The sequence below is a fragment of the Haemaphysalis longicornis genome, unplaced genomic scaffold (genome assembly GCF_048455015.1).
Source record: "Haemaphysalis longicornis isolate Haplotype H1 unplaced genomic scaffold, Haemaphysalis longicornis Haplotype H1 scaffold_12, whole genome shotgun sequence".
Classification (NCBI taxonomy): Eukaryota; Metazoa; Arthropoda; class Arachnida; order Ixodida; family Ixodidae; genus Haemaphysalis; species Haemaphysalis longicornis.
The window spans coordinates 81,738,515-81,760,611 of NW_027526225.1; the positions used below are offsets into that span (position 1 = coordinate 81,738,515).

The window sequence follows — 22,097 nt, forward strand, 5'->3', positions numbered from 1 at the left end:
ACGACTCATCGGGAATTTCAGAATGGCCGTAATTGTGACAATGAACTTGTACGCTGTGGCTCGTAAGAAGCTCGATTTTTCCAGACTATGGCTTTGAGCCTTCAATAAAAGCATAAATAGAAACAAATCAGGAAGCCTCGATCTCTGAAATTCTGTTTACAACGGCAATCTCAATCCCTTTCACTGGTAGCATGACGCATTCTTGCATTTGTGGGATGCTCTGAAATGGTAACACTACTTAACTGCCCCGAAATTCTTTCTAAGAGCGTACGATATTTTTTGTCTGTTCAAAAGGCAACATAAAATTACTGAATTTTGATCAGCGCAGAGATATAAATGTAACCGTTCTAACGGGTCTTTTAAATGAAATTTTAGCGACTCTGAAGGAAGGTTTCATGAATAACGGTTTCGGATCACTTATTTAAAGCTTTCGTCGCAAGTGAACTTGCGAATTGAATTGTCAACGCACGCAGTACAATCAACATCTCATGTTTAGCTAGGTTTTCGCAAAGTGACAAGCAGGTTTACAGTGTGCAAACCAAGCTTCTGGGACCTCAAAGTGAGCACAAATTTTCTGTGACGGCTGCTCTGTTGACCATTTGCGTTCCTTTTAAAATCTTACAGGTGCCTGCAACAGAGAGATGTGTTTGCATTCTTGCGTATAAGGTCGCTTACGAACCCTAAAGATGGCAATAAATGAAGTTGCGCTGTTGCAGATGTAGTAAAACATTTCCTTTTTATTTCTAGCTGCAAATCAGCGTAACGGGTTCCATCGCCTTTGTCTTGGCATTTAATTCTTGAGGATTGGTTAAAAAATGAAATTCTGGGCATTTCATTTTTTTTTTCGGGAAGGGGAGGGGGGGGGGGGGTCCTGCCAACGTTGCAAGAGCAGCGACAAAAGAACGCATGCAACACGCGCGAAAAGCCAAACTATGGTTATCACTATTACTTACAATCGAAACTACACTAGGCGTCGTGTTCTGTAGCAGTGAAAAAGCAGTACACGTATTTTCCAAAATGATTAACCCCCCTTTGGTCCCAGATTGTCCAGGAATTGTGGGACGCCTTTTTCAAAATTGCATTGAAAACAGGCATTGTGGGAAAAAATTAAAAAAAAACAGCGAGTCATGGCACACACCCCACACACATGTGGGCAACAACGTGCATTATATTACGCTTTTTCTCCTCTTTCTTTAAACTTAGGTCCACCTTAAGAGGTTAAGACGTGAACAAATTAGGCATTTGGTTATGCTGACACGTTTCTGGACAAGGTGATTCATGTCGGATTTGAAAATGATATATATGAAAATGACACACGAAATGCCATATGACTGACGCAAACTCACAACGGCTTAATTTTACCGAACAATTCCCCTAAATACTCTTGCGCATCCATAGAAACGTATTTTAAATAATACGTAAAATTAGCAACTCGATACAGTTGAATAAATGTTTATTCCTCCTCCAGAGTATAACCAAGGACTGTCCAAAAATGGTATTTATTTTAGAAAAGGTACGGGAAGGACACGATCACACAGGCGCTTGCGGGTGTAAAATACGTGTCCGGTAATGTATGGGTGATAGCGCACGGGTCGTGTGCAGTGTAAATGTTTTTGTTTGTTTCTTCTTTCTATAAGGACACAGCTCAATTTTACAAGGGTGTGGAATTTGCACGCGTATGCACAGGTCTTGTCGCTTCTTACCCGTTTCGTGTACTAAACGTTTATCTTTGAAATAATCGCCACGCCAGCTTCAAAGATCACCCTTCGACGTTCCCGAAACGGCAGACGACTGCACTCAACAATAAGAAAAGTGCAATGTGTGGAAGCAATATTTATAACACGTTTGACACTCAACCGGTGACCACAGCGAAGATGTTTCGTGGAATTAAACCAGCGCATTAACCCGCAACGGCCGCTGATTAATGCGTTTGTAGAGGAAACGAGCACTCAGAGGTTACTATGTCATTGCTTACTGCCAAACGAGCACACATATTGGTTGTTTTGTCGCGTGCAGCACGCGTCTTTCGCCGCACGCAACGTGAAAAAGCAGACGATGCGAGAGCGCCATCCACACTAGGAGCGGTTCGTCCCGGCGCCGCCAGGGGTCAACTGCGTTCGCGCTCGGGGCGAATAACAGAGGAATCAGCCTCAGTTTTTGTAGAACATTTGAACCTCACTACTTCTCTGAACCCGACACACAAGCGTGATCTTCTAGGTCAAGTCGAGCTGACTTGCACTTCTGACCTTTGTAAAATTCAGGAAATTCTCAAAGTGTCGGCCGATGGGGCTCCGCAGTTGTGTGTTTGTATTCAGTTGAGTTTTTACCGTGCTCACTTGCGCTTCCCTTGTTAAGCTAGTGAGTAGGTTTTGTTCACTTGAGGTTACCTGCCCTTGCATACAGGACGACTCATAATGCATTTTTTCTGCCGTACTGGTACAATATCGTTCCTCACCACTGGAAGAAGTGCTGCTTTGAAAGAAGCCACTATCCTTTCTAAACTCGTGCATCCATTGCATTCAGGGGAGCCATACTTCCCTAAAACCTGTCGTGAAGCAGTGGCTAAAGCTTTAACAACGCCCATGAACAGCTTAATTTTGCACTGGGAACTACAAACTGCTTTGCTTGTTTGTGTGTTTCCTCCAACTTGCTTGCATTTACGTTTAGGCGCAAGACTTTCTGGCCAAGGTTTGGACCACATCCGCAGAAGTGCTCGGGTCTTTCCACTCCATCTACGAACCTGTCCTCTACACCGGTTCGGGGCTCTTCAGGAAGGCGGCGGTGGCTTCCGGTCTGGCAGAGGCCGCCTTCAGGCAGACTATCCCTGGTGTGTGCCATATGTTTTTCTGTGACAATGCAGAGGCGTATTTATCATTAGTAGTATCTGTTTTGTCTTCTACAGTGTAAAAATTACATTGCTGTCATATTAAGAGAAATAAGCAGCAAACATTTGCTGCTGCTGCTGCTGCTGCTGCTTGTTTCCTCCTCCTCCTCCTCCTCCTCCTCCTCCTCCTCCTCCTCCTCCTCCTCCTCCTCCTTTTCTTTCTTTCTTTCTTTCTTTCTTTCTTTCTTTCTTTCCTTTTAGGGAGGAGCATCTAGTTCCACTGGAGACATGTTTGGTAACCAAAACTTTATTTTCAGCAACTTGTTTAACTTCTTAAAAGAATTATTTGCTTTACTTCAAAAGGTAATTTTCTTAATAAACATGGAGGCAAGCCGTTTATGCTTACCCTACCTACTCCAATCTCTATGACAGGCCTCCAGTAGTATCTGATAAAAAAAATAGTTGCTGTTAACCTGTCTCTAGGAGCGAGGGCATTGAATCAGAAATAGTGTTGATTGGCTCCCAAAGGACACTCCTGTTAGTAGCAGGTACAAAATAAAAGCTCCACAAAAAAAAAAAAAAACTGTTATAGAGATTGCACATTTCAGTTGCCCAAGCTGTTCTCCCAAAAAAAAAACTTTCCAGCGTGTTTGATGCGATGTCAGTTAGCTGAAGCCTACTTGGTAAACATGTAAACTGAATCTCTATGCGTTGACCTAGCAGGTTAAGCTAAATTTTAGCCTAAATTTCTCCAGCAGGTAAGGTGGGTGGTGCCAATTGCACCAAACACCACGCACTGGTTGTGTTGGTTCAGTTTTGGTGCTTTTACATTCATTACTCGATTTACGGGTCATCCATGAGTGAGTGTACAGGCAGAATTGTGCTTTGGAATGCTGCCGTGGATGAAATCCACGTAATGTGAGATCTGCAGTTGCTTGCAGCCCCCCCCCCCCCTTCACCCTCTAAGGAGCGTGTGAAGAACATGTACTATGCCAGCAGTTTCAGCAAACCCCATACATTTCTCTCGCAGGAATTTAGGTTCACGTATTGCCAACGAGTACATAACCTGCTTGTGTGTAAACTTGGGCATAATCTGCAAATTGGGCAGTTTTGCACTGACAGGGTTGTTTGTTCAGCAGATTCATTTTAGCTTGAAGAAGAGTTAAGCAGTAAAGAGGTAATGAGATGAGTATAGATAGGTATCCATGTCTTTTTAAGTGCAGAGCACTTTAGGGCCGCGCCTTGTCGTCGTAGCTCGCTCGCTGTACCCAGGTAGAGCCACGTACACGACGTTCCGTTGTTGCGGCTGTTGTCGCGGCGTAACCCAGAGGCTTCGAAAGCCAAGCGGTTTATGTAGTCATAAGCGTTCAAAACTCATGAACCGCTGGCGCTTGTCATACCTCTCTCTGTTGTTTAACACCAAGAAAACTGCAGGGGGATTTGAGGCAAAATATACGTAATTAACCGGCAGCGTCCGCGTTCATTTAGTTCGGAACACTCGCCGGGTTGGTTTTTACAATAGCAAGCGAAAAGAAGTGGCAGTGCAACGCCGGCATGTGCAGGAGGAAAAGCAAGCTCAAAAAGAACAGCACTCCCGGTGGTGCAGTTTCAGGCAGGGGGCGTGCAAGCACTGTGGAGGCGGGCAATTTGAATTGCTTTGGGTGGTAGCAGTGAGCGGATAACGGCGCTATAGCCCATTATGGTGAGTCACTGCTCTGCACTTCTGACAGCTTTCACAATGAGTGGAACGGCTTTAATTTTTTTTTTTTTGAGGGGGGTAGTGGGGACTTAATTCATCACCAGCCTATCTACGCCCACTGTAGGGCAAAGGCCTCTCCCGTTATTCTCCAATTACCTCGGTCCTGTGCCAACTGTGACCAATTTATCCCCGCAAACTTCTTGATCTCATCTGCCCATCTAACTTTCTGCCGCCCTCTGCAACGCTTGCCTTCTCTAAAGATATACTCTGTTACCCTTAATGACCAGCGGTTATCTTGCGTTCGCATTACATGCCCTGCCCACGTCCATTTCTTTTTCTTAATCTCTACTAATATGTCCTTAACATGTGTTTGTTCCCTGACCCACTCCGCTCTCTTCTTGTCCCTTAATGTTACACCTATCAATTTCCGCTCCATTGCCCGCTGAGTCGTTCTCAATTTAAGTTGAACCCTCTTAGTGAACCTCCAAGTTTCTGCCCCGTAGGTGAATACCGGTAAGTTGCAGCTGTCATAGGATACCTAATTATTGTAGAACCTAAAAGAGTGCGCGTTTACCACAATGCACGTTGAACATTTGAGGGGGGGGGGGGGGGAAGAACAAGATGCTGAGAAATGCCAAGCCAGATAAAACAATCTCCCGTAAGATGCGCCAAGTAGGTCAACTCTGCCCCGTCAAGCGTGCGAACTTCCTCACCGGAGAAACATGCTCCCCCTTCACAACACCCGTGCCTGTGGATGCTCTCGAATTTGGGGGCCTGTATTTTGGGGCTTTCAAAAAGTGTGGTATGACTATCTGTCTTTTAATCTATAGGGAACGCTGTCTCTTCTGGCAGGTTGGGCCTTCTACTACTTCCACCTCGACTGGGTCCTCACCCACACGGTCAGCCACGCCCCTCAGCTGTCCGCCAAGGTGGCCAAGATGTACTTCACCACACCCTCCGAAGTGCCTGGCATCACAGAGGTCTCCGCACACGTCCCCCCGGCTTCTTTCGTACGACCACATCAGGGTAGGTGTCGCACTCCATATGCGCTCGTCGGCAGAACTGTTGCCGATAATCGGAGAATAACGTTGTCTTCTAACAACAGGGCTGATCGATTGATTGATTGTAGGGTTTAATGCGCCGACGCAACGCAGGCGATGAGGCGTGCTGTAGTGGAGGGCTCTGGATTAATTTAGACCACCCGGGGATCTTTAACGTGCGCCGAAATCTCGTACACACGGGCGTTTTTGCTTTTCACCTCCATCAGAAAAGTGGCGGCCGCCGCCGGGAATCGATCCTGCGTCCTCGTGCTCAGTTGCGCAATGCCTTAGCCACTAAGCCACCGCGGCAGGTTAACAACAGGGCACTCGCATCATAATGTGAGCAGCTGGAGCCTCTGTCAAGCTGGATCCGCAGCTTTTAGCTCCTCCAGCCTCCTCCTCCCAAAGGAAAATAAAGAATATAAATAATGAATGATGCAGAAAAAATGAACGAGCTTATACGTTAACCTGCATTGATGTTGGTACCTTTGAAACATTCGGGCTGCCTTTCCAAAGACTTTGCACATTGCCGGTAGTGGAAAGAAGGAAATGATGGGCCATTATCATGTTAAGGGGGGACACTGCTATTAAAACAGCTTCCTTTAATTGTTAAGTAAACTCTGTGAAACTTATTGTCAGTCGTGCCGCCTTTTTTTCCCACTGATTTCAAATATGGCATAATTTTTTGAGTCGTCAACTAGTTCCCAAGATAATTAGAGATAATTAGCTATTTCTGGCGGAACAAGAGACAAAACAGTGTTCGCCATAAAACTGTAATCGTTATATTTTCCAATACTATGAAACTTGGTAAGTGCAATAAGAGAATCGGGTTTTTGATGCACCGCTTGGAACTAATTTCACAGCTCATTAAGCTTTGTTGGCACCAGTGGCAAGGAACATTTTCGAACACCAATTTCAAACACCAAAGTTCAATGAGCTGTACAATTAGTTCTAAGCGGTGCATCAAAAAACCGATTCTCTTATTGCAATCATCAGGGTTCATAGCATTGAAAATACAAAAACTACAGTTTTATGACCAACACGGTTCTGTCCACTGTTCCTCCAAAAATGGCTAATTATCTCTAATTATCTTTGTAACTAGTTGACTGAGTCAATAAATAATACCATATTTGAAATCAGTGGAAAAAAAAGCAGCAAGACTGACAGGTTGCTCAGAGTCTACTTAAAAATTAAAAGAAACTGTTTTAAGGGCAATGTCCCCCCTTAAGCCAACCTCAGAAATTTGTTGCTTTGCATGACACATATTGTAGCAGCATATTTATACTAGGGAATGAAGCAGATTATCGTTAAAATACCACTTGTTCTCCCCAGTCTGCTTTGGGACCATACAGCCTCAGCAACGAAACCATTAAGTTGATGCAGTGAAATGGAAGACGTGTGTGCCTTTATTAGAGCAAATGGTCATAACATGCGCCCTCGGGTGCCCCGACCCGCAAACTTATGTTCTTAGCAGGGGTGCACTGTAGCACACCTATATAAGCGTGCGTGCTTCTAGGTTGTACGTTACTCAGATGAAGACTGGTCCTCCACTCGAAATGTCAGTAAACCATTGTTTTTATTTTTTTTTCACGAGTCAACCATTTTCTCAAATATTCAAATATTTTTTCTGGCTCCTCTGCTTCTACTGCTTATATATATATACACACACACACACACACACACACACACACACACACACACACACACACACACACACTCACAGAGAGAGAGAGAGGAGAGAGAGAGAGAGAGAGAGAGAGAGAGAGAGAGAGAGAGAGAGAGAGAGAGAGAGAGAGAGAGAGAGAGAGAGAGAGAGAGAGAGAGAGAGAGAGAGAGAGCTTCGAATATAAGGCGGGGTATGACTTTGAGAGTACAGGTTGTGGAAAAAAAACCTCACCTTATATTCGAATAAATACGGTATTCTTGGCCTTTTGCTTGTCAGAAGGGATGCCACCAGTTTTACCACCCATGGAAGAACGCAACTGGGCAGAACGGCAGTGTGGTATTCTGTTGGGGATTGGGGGGAGAAAAAGTGTAGGCAAGTTGAGCGGACGGAGCTGAAATTGAGGCATTGCGCACTACCGTATTTACACGATTGTAAGTCGACTCAAATGTAGGTCGACCGCCCAAAATTGCATCTTTAAAAAAAAAAAAAAAAATGTGAGTGCCGCCTAGAAAATTGTATCACAAAGCATGGCCTCCGCAATTTGCTGCCGGCGGCTGGCCGCGGGCAGCATCGCCGGCAGCACATTGCGCAGGCGCCGCCCGCAGCAGATTGCGGAGGCCACGCACAAAGAGAAGCTTTTCCGTCAACCCACACCGCGGCACAACCCGCTCGCGGTATGCGCAGTTGATGTTAAGAAAGAAAAGCTTTTGTATAAGCACCCGGAATAAGAAGAACACATTCGCTGCGAGATGACAACCATCGAAGCAACCGGCAGCGGCCACTGCCGCGCGATACCAAAACAAACAACATGGCGGCTGACGGAAGCGGCCACGCGCAATTTACTTTTGAGCGACTAACCTCTCACCAACGTGTTCGGAAGTGTACTGAACAATGTGATATGATATGGGCTACGTTAGCGCCGCGTATTGAATCAAGGGATTCGCTAATACTCATTGTGTTTATTAAAGTTGAATAAAACACTTGACGCGTTTTTGCACGCGATTCGTGCGCGTCGGCGTTGCGCGGGTGACTTTTTCACGCCCGCGGCGACGATTCCGCGCGCGCGGCACCTTCTACTGCTTTTAAATTCTACCAGTTCTACCTCGGCAAAACGCACGCCGAGCGCGGCAGCGGGAGGAGCCTGACGACGCGGACAGCCGGCTGGCGCCGCCGGAAATGTTTAGGCTTACCACGGTGACAGATATTTGATTGGCGCTTTCCCTAGCAGTGCGGATAATGCTTTATAGTGTCGTTTTCGACCACATTATCAGCTCCTTTCCTGCACAAACGTCTTCGTTTGTGCCTTCAGTGATATCTGAGAGAGCGGTTAGAAGCGGTTGCTGGAGCTACGCACACCTCTTCGCGAATGGTGCCGCCATGTAGCCGCCGCCGATCGCGTAGCGTGCAGCATGCGGATGGTATTCGCGGCAGCGTCAGTGCGGCGCATTTTCACGAGCAGAAGACGCCCCATGTGGTTCATAGTTTAGACCATAATTATGGGAACGAGGGTGCAAAGCTGTCCCCACCTCATAGCACCCCCGATTTCTCGTTTCTCTTGCCGTTACTAGCGGTAGACGGTTCAACTTCGATTCTAAGTCGACCCTCCAACATTAGATTGTCAAATTTGAAAAAGGGGGTCGACCTAGAATCCTGTAAATACGGTAATTGTGGAGAGTTTAAAGCTGACACTGGCCGAGCGAGCTATTGACTTGGGTAGCCTCTGCGCCATAGCCACCAGTGCTGTCACAATCCAAGCTACTCCTTTACGACTGCCAAGGAGCAAGGCTGATTTTTTTGTAAAGCTTGTTTGCTCTGTCGCGTATTCCAGAAGCACATCGGAGGCGTCTTCCAGGAGCACCGTGCCCACTCATGGACCCTGCCGCGGCTGGAAAAGGGCCAGAGGGTGGCGGCCATCTTTGGCGTGGGCCACGTGGTCACCTTTGACGGCGTGTTCCTCGAGTTCCCCAGCTACCCGGCTTCGTACTGCACCTACCTGCTGTCCACTGTTGTGGGCGGTCGGCTGTTCACGGTGGCGACCAGCGCGGAAGACCTGCTGGTCGAGTTCCCCGAGGTCACCATCTCCATCCTTGGCAAGGAGGGCAGGGTCGCAGTGAATGCGGGCGACGCACCCGTCCACCTTCCCCTGGTGCTCGCCTCCGGGTGAGTGGGCCACCCTCCTTTCTTTGCCTTTGGCCACCTCTGGGCTGGCCTGAAAAAAAATTCTGCCAATGCTTGATCGATTGATTGATCGTAGGGTTTAAGGGGAGACGTGGCTCTTAAAACAATTTCTTTTAATTTTCAAGTAAATTCTGTGAAACGTGCCAGTCTTGCTACTTTTTTCCCATTGATTTCAAATATGGCATTATTTCTCGAGTCAGTCAATTAGTTACCAAGATAATTAGAGATAATTTAGCCATTTTTGGAGGAACAATAGACAAAACAGTGCTGGCCATAAATCTGTAATCTTTGTGTATTCCAATGCTATGAAACCTCGTGAGTGCAATAAGAGAATCGGGTTTCTGATACACTGCTTGGAACTAATTTTACAGCTCATTAAACTTTGGCATTTGAAATGGGCATTCGGAATGGTTCCTCGCCACTGGTGCCACCAAGGTTTCACAGAGTTTACTTAAAAATTAAGGGAAGCTGTTTTAAGAGCGGTGACCCCCCTTAAATGCTGAAGCTACACCTAGGTTATGAGGCACTCTGTATTGGAGGGCTCCAAATTATTTTTACCACCCGGAGATCTTTAACATGCGCCGAAACCTGGACAAGTGACTCCATCAGAAAAGCTGCCACTGCGGCCTTGATTGAACCTGCAATCTTGGGCTGAGCAGCACAGCTCCTTAGCCACTGGGCCACCGCGGCGGGTGCTTTCAATAGGTTCCTAACTGGATGGAAAATTTCGCAGCAGGCTTTATTGGCAAGTTGCTAAAAAAAGCCACAAACGGAAGACACTTCGGAAGCTTGTTGAGGTAAAAAGCTGTTTTTTTTTTGGTGGCGGTAAGAAACAAAAGCAACTTTGTTCAAAATGCTGAAAGAGCGTTAAAGAAACTGCATGTTGTGCAAATCAATCTGATGCTGTCCACTGAGACACTTTCACGTCGAACTCTAAATTACTGTATTTTCGCGCGTATAACCCGGCCCTGCTTATAATCCGCACCACCACTTTAAGCCCATTAGAAAAGAACGATAAAATCTTCGCATATTGCCCGCCAATTTTACACAGAAAAGGCTGCTCCAAAGCTACTGCTCAAACAACACATCACATACTATGTAGACAGAAAAAGCGTGTACGTATTTAGCAAGTAGAATACACTGACTGCAAGGCGAAAGTTACAATTCATTAATAAAATTCAGTTGTTACAGTGCGCTCGTCCTTGTTTTTTTCTTCCTTGACCTTTTATGTCTTGCGCAATCACTGCCATGGAAAGCTTAGTCAGTGTTACTGCGTAGGAGCTTCACGGCACAACGCGTATTGCCGTGAAGCTGCACTAAAAGAAAAAATCCCCGCGTATTATCCGCACTGAAATTTTCGCATTTTTTGTGCGGGTTATACATGCTAAAATACGGTATATAGGACGTTTTTCTGAAACATTTCTTATGCTTCGTCTTTTATTACGATGCTAAGCCATGAAGGTTGTCTCTCTAGTCTTGCTATTGGTCACGATATGTCCTCCAAGCAGTGTGATAGAGCACAAAATTTGTTTAGTCAAGCCTGAAATGTCGTAGTGATGCTCTCATGTGAAGTTGCCTGCCAGGTTTACTGAAACACCTGTGGAATAATCTCTGCTTGGGCCTTACAGGAAGGTGAGTGTGTACCGCGAGGGCCACCTGGTCAGGGTTCGGGGACACGGCCTGGCGGTGTACTGTGATGTGGTGAAGTTCTTCTGCACTTTCGTCTTGGACCGGTCGGTCCACGGGACCCTCCTGGGTATCCTTGGAAACGCAGATGGCAACCCCAACAACGATGACGAGGTCAGTCAGGGCAGTTGGTGAAGGGAGGGAAAACAGAGTGTCCACTTGAGTAAGCCACATAAAAGCACTCGCATGCCAAGCAATCGTCTCGATATTGGCCTTGCGCCATAAAAATCCAACCATAATCATCATCAATCATCTTGATATATCAAGGTTGGACGTGAGCTCTTGCAACTTCATTTATACTGCACGTAGGCAACACATCTCCAGGATGCATAGCGTAAACTGAAGACCAAGTGCTCGGTTGTCCGTATTGGAAACTGTCATGACTGTGCACTCAGTAGACCTTATTAAAAATGTGTTCCAACAAGGATGCACTGCTACCGTGTTTTCCGGTCTATAAGTCGCACTTTTGTATAAGTTGCACCCCTCTCAAAACGACAGTTTTTCCAGAAAAAAAAAACGTATATAAGTCGCACCGGTGTATAAGTGTGTACAAAACGCACTTGTTAATCAGGTAAACCCATAGAGGATCAGTTCGTTAGAGAGTTCAGCGAAAGTACATCGTTGTGGTGGCCGCTGCCTCTGAACGCATCCCCCGGTAAGCAGTGCTAGACATGTGCATATACCGTCCAAAGTCTAGACAGAGCTAACTTCTCAAAAATGGCATTTAGGCAACACCATCGAAGCCTTCTTCCTCCGACTTGCTAACAGATAATTCATTCATTTAGACCATAGGGGTGTGTCTCTTAATGTGCGTTAACATCACGCAGCACACAGGCACCTCTTCGAGCGCGGGCCACGTGCAGCCGCCGTGTTCCAAATTAATTTCATACCATAAGTCACACCGGTAGATAAGATGCATCAACAAAAATTTCAGAAGAAAAACTGCGACTTATACACCAGAAAATACAGCATATGTTTCACTGGATTACGAGTCGGTAAGTCAATAACTTGGCGCTTTTTGTGGACCAATTGTATCAAAGTCAAATTGCAAAGTGCGAATGTACACCGCAGCATAAGGCAGCCGCGAGCACTTCCTTCCGCCAGAGAGGGAAATGTTGTTCCACAGTAGGTTGTTCCGCAGATTGTTGTTGTTCCACGAAAGGTTGTTCTGCAGATGCGATGGTTGACAACCCAAATGACCCCCAGCGTATTTCTTGCAGCTTCCCGATGGTGCGACAGCGCAGGACGCTGCACAGTTGGCTGCAGGCTATGAGCTAAGCGGCAACGCTGAGTGCCGAGCACTCGTGAACCCCGTCAGGAGCGCCCCCGTGTCGGGCGCCGCGAAGTGCTGGCAGCAGGTGCCCCAGGCACTCAAGCGCTGCCTCACCGAGACCAAGAACGAGGAGCTCTTCCACGAGGCCTGCTCGTGGGACGTCAGCCACCGGAGCAGCCCTTGCACCAGCATCAACGCCATGGCCGCTTACTGCACCCACCATGGATACTGGGTGCCTGACAACCTGCACTGCGGTAGGCTCCTTCCGGGGGGGAGGGGGGAAGCCGGGTTTCCAGCTGTGTAATATCCACTTCTTAAAGGAGCCTTGAAGACAAAAACAAAAGTTTGGTTCATTCGAAAGATTGCCTCGTTAGGATCATGCTGACGCCACTGTTAACACGCACTTCGCTCAGTTAAGCTCTATAATTAGAAAAAAAGGGAATGGCCATGCGACCCACTAGCTCATTTCCCGCAACAGAATCTATGATGTCATTTGTGGCAGCTCTGCGATTGGCTGAGGCCGGCAAAAGCAAAAGCAAATTAGGTGGACCTTATAACCTTGCCGAACGAGCTATTTGTGTCTAAATTTAGGGTACATTCCTTTTATATCACTAAGAATGGGGGGATGAACAGTGGAAGTTACGAAAGCACACGTAAAAATTGAAGTACCGATGCGTACTGTTGTTGGTACTGCGCGCACTATGCTTGTTTTAGCTGCACAGCAGTCCGCCGCTTTCGACTTGTCTTACACGCACTGGCCGATTGGCGTAAGTGACGTTGTCTTAGGTGGCCCTGTTTGGGGAGGATATTCTATGTTTCACGAAACCATTACTTTCTGCAGTAACGAAAACAAGCCAGGTACAAATACGGTCGAAAAACAAAGCAACGGCAGACAACGGTCAATGCATGAGTATGATAGCGCCATCTGGGAAGACTGACGCCAAGCAGCGCTGCAGCCGAATCACGCAGTGCAAGTTCGTTTGTATACGCGCTCTTATGACTTCATTGCTGACGTCCCCAACAAGCACGATTTGGCAGGAGAATCAAAATTTTAACCTAAATTGATTAATTTCCCAGGGAATACGCCATCATTTGCTGCCGGGCAAGTGCTAGGAGCACTATAAAACACAAAATCTTTCGAATAAAACAAACTTGTATTTTGTCCTCATGGCTCCTTTAAGCTCTGCACCATCACTTAAAGGGACCCTGCAACACTCTTTGGGCAGTGCAAGTAAACTTGCGTGACGTTTAGATTACACTTCCAGGAATACCTGAGCCAAATACAGTGGAATCTCGATGATATGATCCTGGGTAATACGAATTTCGGGATGATACGAATTTCTGAAAAGTCCGGGCGGAAATGCATTGTTTACAATGGGAAAAATTTTGGCTGTTACGAACGGACCTGCGCGGCCTCGTGGATGATCGAATGAGCCGGCGAGGTGCCCGACTGCCGAGCGAGCAAGCGACGGCGGCATACGGGCTCTCTCTCCCCTCCTTGTCACTCTTTCTCCATGAACGGCCGGGCTGTTGTTTTCTGCACGCGAAAAACGCGCTGCGCATGCTACAGGCGTGCTGACTTCGCCGCAGAACCACCCGCACGCTGCACGCAGCGTGGGCGGCGGCAGCAGCAGCATGGCAGTGGCTTTGTTCATGAAGTGGTGCGAGGTACTCGGGCGACAGCTTCTAACCACTCTTTAAAATGCTGCTCAAGGCACATAACGGAGTTGCTTGTGCGGTAAAGGAACTGATAATGAGGGCGAAAACGGTACTATAAAACATCATTCGTGCCGCTAGTGAAAGCGCCCGTGAAATATTTGCCGGGGTGCTAAGCCTAAACATCTCCGGCGGCAGTTCGACGGAGCCAGCCGGCTGTCTCGAGCGCTTCGAAACTGCTGCCACGAGGCGGGCGCAAGTCATCAGGCTCCTCCCACTTCTGCGCGTGAGGCAGAAGCTGACTGTGGCAGAAGCTGCGGTGGGCCCGGAATCGTTGACGCGGGCGTGAAAAGATCGCATGCGCAACGCCCACGCGTGCGAATCGTGTGCAAAAATGCGCCGTGTGGTTCACGCCTCGACTGTTGAGGCATGCAGGGAGCTTGGGCAACGTAAGTGAGGAGATGGATGCGAAGTTTTACGCTCTCCAGAAAGCACCGCTCGGTGAAATGTAGGTTAAGAAAAGCAGAAAAATTAACGGATTTCTTCACGCGAAAGTAACAAAGGAAATAAACGAAAACTCTTTTTAGTGCTCAATTTTTTGGTCTGTGTTGTTGGAAAGGAATTTCGAATGATACAAATATTTTTAGCGGTCCCGTGAGACTCGTATTTGTATCATCGAGATTCTACTGTATTACTAAACGTGCACGTGAAGCGGTAAGCGTGCAAATCGCTCTCAAAAATGTGGAAAACCCAACCGCGCTCCTTTCAATTTTCCTCATTATGCACCCCTGGCATGGCCTAAACGACGTCATTTGGGCCATGGCTGTCCTATTGGCTGTCACTTGTCAACTTCGCGGCTTATTTCTCTCATTTCCTGTGACTATCCACCGTCGTCGCCGCTGTGTACCAACCTTTTCTATGCCTGAACCTGTGCGCATTGTTTTGGTGTTTCTTTTGTGTGCGGAGTTTGAGTGAGGAACTCAATACTCTCCTTTCGACAAGATCACTCAACAACAAACGTGTATTGCTTCAAAAACTGCCTACCAGCGTGAGTGCGCGCTTGCGAGCAGGCAGCTATGCCTGCTTTTTTGTGCCACCAGACCAGAAATAGACCCCTCCACGTTGCGGAGAAAAAAAGAACACTCCCCGGCCTGTGATATAGCGAAGGCCACTGAAGAGAACGCCGCGAGCCATTCCCCTCTCCAGGAGAGAGCGTGCAGCTTTTGTCTTGTCCGCGGTTGAGTTGAGAGGGAACAATTATGTGTGATTTCTTATCGCGCGTAGTTTCAGGGATAGTGAATGGATTTTCATAATTCTTGCGGGAGGAGGTTGCTGGGACAATAGAGTTTACCCCAAAATACATTCTGAGTTGTTGATGGTAAGTGTTTTAGGGTCCCTTTAAGTGCAGCGATAAGCTGCGTCCCATACCTGAGGGACGCACTGTAAGGGTGTTAATAGTGCATTTTATACATGAGCAGAATTTATTTGCCCAAAGGAAAAAAAGTTGCCACGTCTAGAACCCAGGTGGTTAGTGTGGAATCATGGAGCAGGGCTGCCACAGTGCAAAGCTGAGTGCTGAACTTCTATTTAGTGGTCCCTCAAAAATGTACAGGTGATGCCCGAAATGAACCACTAGATGGGGTCGGGGTATACGGGAAAGGATACCGTATTTCCGCGCGTATAACCCGCACCAAAAACGCGAAAATTTCAGGGGTGAAGTAGAGGTGCGGATTATATGCGAGGTATTTCCTGTGGTGCAGCTTCACCGCAATGCGCGTTGGGCTGTGATGCCCCTGTAGCAGTAATAGCAACCAAGCCACTGTTATACCACTTACAGTACTTATTTTGCACACACAGCTCAACAATAAGTCAGCTAAGTAGGTTCTTTTGTATAAAATGTCCAATGTTGCTTGAGTAGTAGATTTAGTCCGTCCCCTTATGTATAAAATATGCGGGCAATACGCGGGGATATTTTTTTTTAATTTATTCGTCGGCAGAAAGTGGGGGTGCAGGTTACCTATATGCAGGGGCGGGTTATACGTGCAAAAATACGGTATTGCTGCACAACTTTGGTCTCACTTTTTCCCACTGTAAGAAGCAATAATCGTTGCAAAGTTGCGCACAGATATTTCTTATTTTGTGTTGTTCACCTTATTTTAAATGTAGCAAACTCCGGATGCAATGCACATTTCTGTTGGGCTGTCAGGATTTATATCGAGGAGAGCACGCACTGTCGTGAGCTTCACTAAAATGGTGCAGTTTGGTTATCAGTATGATATTGTGACGGTGAACTCACACGTGGAGGGTTGTACCAGGTGGAAAGAGAGAGTTTATTCTAAAAGGCGAACTTGTGCCCGACAGCAAGCCAGTCCAAGTAAGCTTCGACTTCTTTCTCGTCTTCTCCCTTGGCCCCCAAGCGGCCCGAAACCTTCTTCTTCTTCTTTGATGCATTATCAAAATCCCTAACAGGATTCCACTGAGAACGGAATCAACCTTACAGTCGTGGCAATATGTAGTCAAGAGTTCGACGAAAGTTCGTCTGGTGAGGTATCACGATGAGGACGAAATGCGGTCACTGACCAAGTCGAGGTGAAAACACAGGGACGTTTCGGAACCCGTACGGTTCCGAAACGTCTCTGTGTTTTCACCTTGACTTGGTCAGTGACCGCATTTCGTCCTCAGTTTGGTTATCAACGGCTGAAAAGGCAGTGACACTTTTACCTCCAGAACTGCATTGATGAGCAGGTGTGATGCAAAAGGACAGCAAACTTTTATGGTTCGAAATAGCGCGAAAAGATAACAGACTAATAGAGGGAAAATAGATGAGGCAAGTGCTGAGCTTTCTTCAACATACACAACCATTTGCTTTGTACTCTGAAACCATTCCAAACATTTGAAAGACGCACTTCAGGTGGTAGCTTGGTAGAGGATGGTTCATCCACAAGAACACTGAGACTGCCAACAAAGACTCAGCAATTAATATGCAAAAAAGAAGATAGTTTTGCATGACAGCAAAACTTTCTGTCTAGCATATGCTGAAAGACATTTTAATGATTGGCATACACTGCAAGGATGTCATTGGGGAACCCAAAAAACACAGAGCCATAAATATAAAGATGCTTTTTAGTGCACTCAATCACACACAAGGATTTTTCTTTGTGTGTGTACCGAGATGCACAAAACTCTTTCTGACCAGAACTTGCCTGCACCCACATGGCTGGCATTTGGGTAAATGACAATACTACTTCGTTTTCAAAAAACTTGAAATGCTTAGCGAACTCCCGTAAATATCCCAGTTAAGTGGGTACGAGTGCCTGCGACCGTAAAAAGCTTATCAGTCATTAATTTCACAAATCGCGAGTTAACCCGCTGCCAGACATGTCTCCATTTACAGTCTCTGCTGATACGCTCTCTGTGCTCCACAATAACCCCGCATGCAGATCACTGCCACAACTCGAGTGAAGCCGCAGGCAAGAAGAGCTTCCGGCTCAAGTCGGCCCCCATCTTGGAGGTGGTCGTCCTGCTGGCCGAGAGTTCGTTTGAGCCCCGGGTCGCGACCTCCGTGCTGGCGGGCACCCAGAGACTTGTGGACGCTGTGGACGCGGCGTTCAAGGCTCGGGGACACGACACCAATTTCGCCTTTGTGCTCAACGGCGGCGGGGAGGGACCCCACTACCGAAACCCGCACCTACGCACTGGAGCCAAGTGAGTGTGCGCCAATCGGAGGGCCCGTAAAAATGGAAATTGCTGACGACGTAATACCCGTGCTACACGAGCGTTTCGAAGGCCTCAGAGTCGAATGTCATTTGACTCAAATGACACCCTCGAGCTGCTACACGACGTTTTTCAAAGGCATTTGGTTGAAATGGCATTTGAGTCAAAGGAGCACGACAACTGACCTTTGAGAGTCTCGAAGGCCTTTGAAACGCGAACGGTCGTACCCTCGGGCTCAGTTTCTGTGAGCCGTAATAACAAAAACAATTATTTACGAGTAAAACTTTGTGTTTAAAGTGCACGATCTTGATAATTTTTCACTTGTTTTTGTTTTCTATCACTCACTCTACGATTACGAGGTAACTTGGTACTGTAAACACCGGCGGTGCGAAAATAGACTAAAAGAAACTGGCTACCTCGTGCATGTTTTGTGCACGCTTGTAGATAATTATCAAATTGATCTCTGATGATTGATTTTTTGCCCATTTTAACTCTAAAGTTACATTTTCGCCAAGAACGAAACATGGCAGCAGTGGCGACACCGAAACATGCCGGGCGAACGCGGAGACTTTCAACTGCCTTTGAGAATGGTCGTGTAGATCGACCGAACTCCTTCCAGTTCGAATGACATTTGAAATTTCGAAGGTCATTCGACTGAAATGTCCTTCCAAACGCTCCTGTAGCAGAGGTATAAGAAGCTCTGTCAGGTGCACAGACAACAGTGGAATCTCGATGATACGATCCTGGGTAATACGAATTTTGGGATGATACGAGTTTCGGAGAAGTCCCGGAGAAATTGCATTGTTTGCCATGGGCTAAATTTCGGCTGTTACGAACGGACTTGCGCGGCCCGGCAGATGATACGAACGAGCCGGCGAGGCGCCCGACGGCTGAGCGAGCAAGCGACAGTGACGTACAGGCTCTCGCTCCCCTCTTTGTTACTCTTTCTCCTGGAACAGCTTGGCTGTTGTTTTCTGCCCGTGAAAACGCGTTGTACACACCACAGGCGCGCTGATGAAGCCGCAGAACCACTCGCGTGCTGCGCGTGGTGAGGCCAGCAGCGGCAACATGGGGGCGACTTCGGCCGCGAAGCGGTGCGGGGCTCTCGAGTGACCACTTCTTGATTGATTGATTGATTTAGGGTTTAACGCGCCGACGCAACGCAGGCGATGAGGCGCGCCGTAGTGGAGGGCTCCGGATTAATTTTGACCACCTGGGGATCTTTAACGTGCGCCGAAATCTCGTACACACGGGCGTTTTTGCTTTTCGCCTCCATCAGAAAAGCGGCCGCCGCGGCCGGGAATCGAACCCGTGACCTCGTGCTCAGCAGCGCAACGCCTTAGCCACTGAGCCACCGCGGCGGGTGAGTGACCACTTCTAACTGCGCTTTAAAATGCCGCTCAAGGGGCGATCCCGGTTCGCCAAGCCGCATCTACAGCCAATCCGTATCCAGCTGAAATCGCGCGAATGTGCTCTGCTGCCGGTGCGGCGCCGTCATGTATGCGTTGTGAGCAGCTGTCCTTGCAGTTTTCCTTCTACAGTTCTCCTAAGTCAAAAGCATACCTAAGTAATGTTTTCGTGTTTAGTCTTGAACCCGCGTCATTCTGTCTTAGTCGCGAGCTCACGGTCATGTTAAATGCCAGCGTGCGTGGCTTGCCTGCCAAGGTCAGTTGCTGCCATGCCCAGTCAGAGGGTAAAATAACGGCACCGCTCCTGCCACGAACGAGAGAGGGGCTACCTACGGCCTAGCCGCTATCTGCAAGTAATCAGCTCGGTGCATACACCTTGTTTTGCGCCTGCATTTCTTCACCACCCCATCGTGTAATGCGCTCTTTACATGCGGGTAAAAAACAGATAACCATTGGTGTCTTTGTTATCCGAATAAGCACTCATCACTCCTTTTTCAAAGCATTGCATTATGCTGTCAGTGATGCGGAAATATCCGGAGCTATTTTTCTTTCCCCTCTGAGCTGTGTCGGGGCAGATTTCGCCTCAACGAATTTTCGCTTCAACGAAATTTTTTGCGTGTCCCGTCAATTTCGTTGTGGCGGGAGTAGACTGTATTCATTTTAAATGTGCGATGAGCATTTATCTTTGGTAGCAAATCAGGCGAAATTTGGTGCAATTATCGAGGATTGTTAAGCCAGTGTTTCGGGGTTCTATTAACCCTGCTAAGGAACGTGTCTGGAAGTGGGCAGCTGATGCATGCGCATACAAAAATTCAATAATTGTTTGGGTTTTACTAGTGGGACTTTGTGCTTAAAGGAGCCATGAAGAGACAATACAACTTCATTTAATTTGAAAGAACTAGGATTCAGTATCTCACTCAGCTCCATTACAGCCACAAAAGATGTTTTTTTAACAAAAAAAAGCAAGAAGTATTTAAAAACTATCAAATTTTGCGCCACAGTGACGTGTTATGAGCAAGAATGACGTCATACGGGCCAACAATAAAACAATTTTCAGTGCGTTAACTGCACGTTAGCATTCAAGTGATGCGGTCAAATGGAACTAGAGGCCCCATTACAGACGTCCAGTCGTGTGTCATCGCGACAGGTCAGTTAGGCGGCCATCAATCGCACAAACAAAGTTCCGTGACGTCATAGAAAAGTTGCGGGAAATTGGCTAGGGGGTCGCGACGGCTTCACACGTTTTCTTTAATATCTCCGTTATTTGTTCGAAGATTGCGATGATATTGGTATCATTGTTATCGGGACTAAGCAATCTTTCTAATAAACCAAAGTTGTATTTTGTCTTCATGGTTCCTTTAAAAGGCCATGCAGACAAAATACAAGTTTGTTTTATTCGCAAGATTTGGTGTTTTATAGTGCCCCCAGCGCTTGTCTGGCAGCAAACAATGCTTTACTCACTGAGAAACTAATCAGTCTAAGTTAAAATTTGTATTCTTCCACCAAATCGTGTTTCATGACATCTGCAATGACGCAGTAAGGACAGGCCTTTAAGCGAACGTTAGTACACCGTTTGGTCTGCAGTGGACTCCAAAAAGTCTTGTTTACCGCCAGTCCTCCCAGATGACGCCAGCATACCAACATACTGTGCAGGACCGCTGTCTGCCCCCGCTTTGATTTTGACCGTGTTTGCACCTGGCTTGTTTTTGTTGCGGTAGAAAGTAATCGTTTCGTGAAATATGGGGTATGCTCGACAAACAGGGTCACATAACACGGTGTCGCTTATGCCAATCGGCCAGTGTCGTGCGAGGCAACCCCAAAGCGACGGACGGCTGTGCAGCTAAAACAAGCATAGTGCGCGCAGTACCAACGGCAGCACGCACTGGTACTTCTATGTTTACGTGTATTTTCGTAACTTCCATTGTTTACCCCACCCTTCTTACTGCTACAAAATGAATATGCATTACACTTAATTAAGTGAAAACAGTTCAGCAAGCTTATGAGCCTTGCTTAACTTGTGTTTGCTGTTATTAGCCTCAGCCAATCGCACTGCTGTGCATATTACGTCATATGTTCGAGTGTGGGAAATTGAGCTAGTGAGTCTCGTGGCCATTCCTTTTTTTTCCTAATTATACTATAGCTTATTTGAGCAAAGTTTCTGTTAAAATGGTGTCAGCATGATTCTAACGAAGCAATCTTTTGAATGAACCAAGCTTGTGTTTCATCTGAGTGGCCCCTTTAAAATGAAATTCTAACTAGGGCCCGCTGGTGACAAGTTATTTTTACTGGACTCTTCCCACATTGCGGGGGTCCCTACACAAAAAGGTCTCTGCCTATCGGGACTAAATTGCCAGGCAGTGTTCCTCGAAGCAGTAATGGCTGCATTTGACTACACTCACACAAGCAGTACAGTGTAGACCGCTTGAAACGTATGTTGCGGCAGCCGCAAAAATGCGCACTAAAAGTGATACCGCACTATAAACGAAACATGTGCGAATGCATTCGCATCGCAATCTTCCTTTCAATCGTTCTTTGTTCATCATCACCCGTAACGAGCACCACTGAGACGCTGCAGCAGGGTACGTCGTACAAGCTGCCGAACAGTCTTACAAACTGTGAGCGTGGCTTTAACTTCTCGGGGCTTGTGCTTTGAGGGAGCACGCCTACGTTTCTTAGTGTCTATGAACAGATGCCGCGGGACGACATGATAAGAACGCAAGCGGGATTTTCTCTTTTTTTGCTTATCAGCACAATGCCCAGGCAGGGGAAACCTTCTGCATCGCCGCTCGCTATCTTCAGATGTTCGAAAAGGAAAAGGGCGGTTGCTTATCTGCACAATGTTCTTAGAGAAACAACTTACTACAAGTGAAAGGGGAAGGGCGGGACTTGCTATTTTCCAAGCTGTGTTATGCGAGGGCAGTTGTGGTTATCACGTGCATGCAAACAAAATGC

General features: G+C 47.0%; 1 protein-coding gene across 1 annotated transcript in view; it reads left to right on the forward strand.

The window, feature by feature from the left end:
• The window catches only part of LOC144161691 (uncharacterized), a 103,654-nt gene that overhangs the window by 70,384 nt on the left and 11,173 nt on the right, over positions 1-22,097 (forward strand). The window contains exons 30-35 of the mRNA XM_077692314.1: positions 2,668-2,827; positions 5,376-5,575; positions 9,058-9,389; positions 11,036-11,207; positions 12,314-12,620; positions 17,463-17,727. Of these exons, the coding sequence (XP_077548440.1) occupies positions 2,668-2,827; positions 5,376-5,575; positions 9,058-9,389; positions 11,036-11,207; positions 12,314-12,620; positions 17,463-17,727 (1,436 nt within the window). The remainder of the gene's footprint in view (positions 1-2,667; positions 2,828-5,375; positions 5,576-9,057; positions 9,390-11,035; positions 11,208-12,313; positions 12,621-17,462; positions 17,728-22,097) is intronic.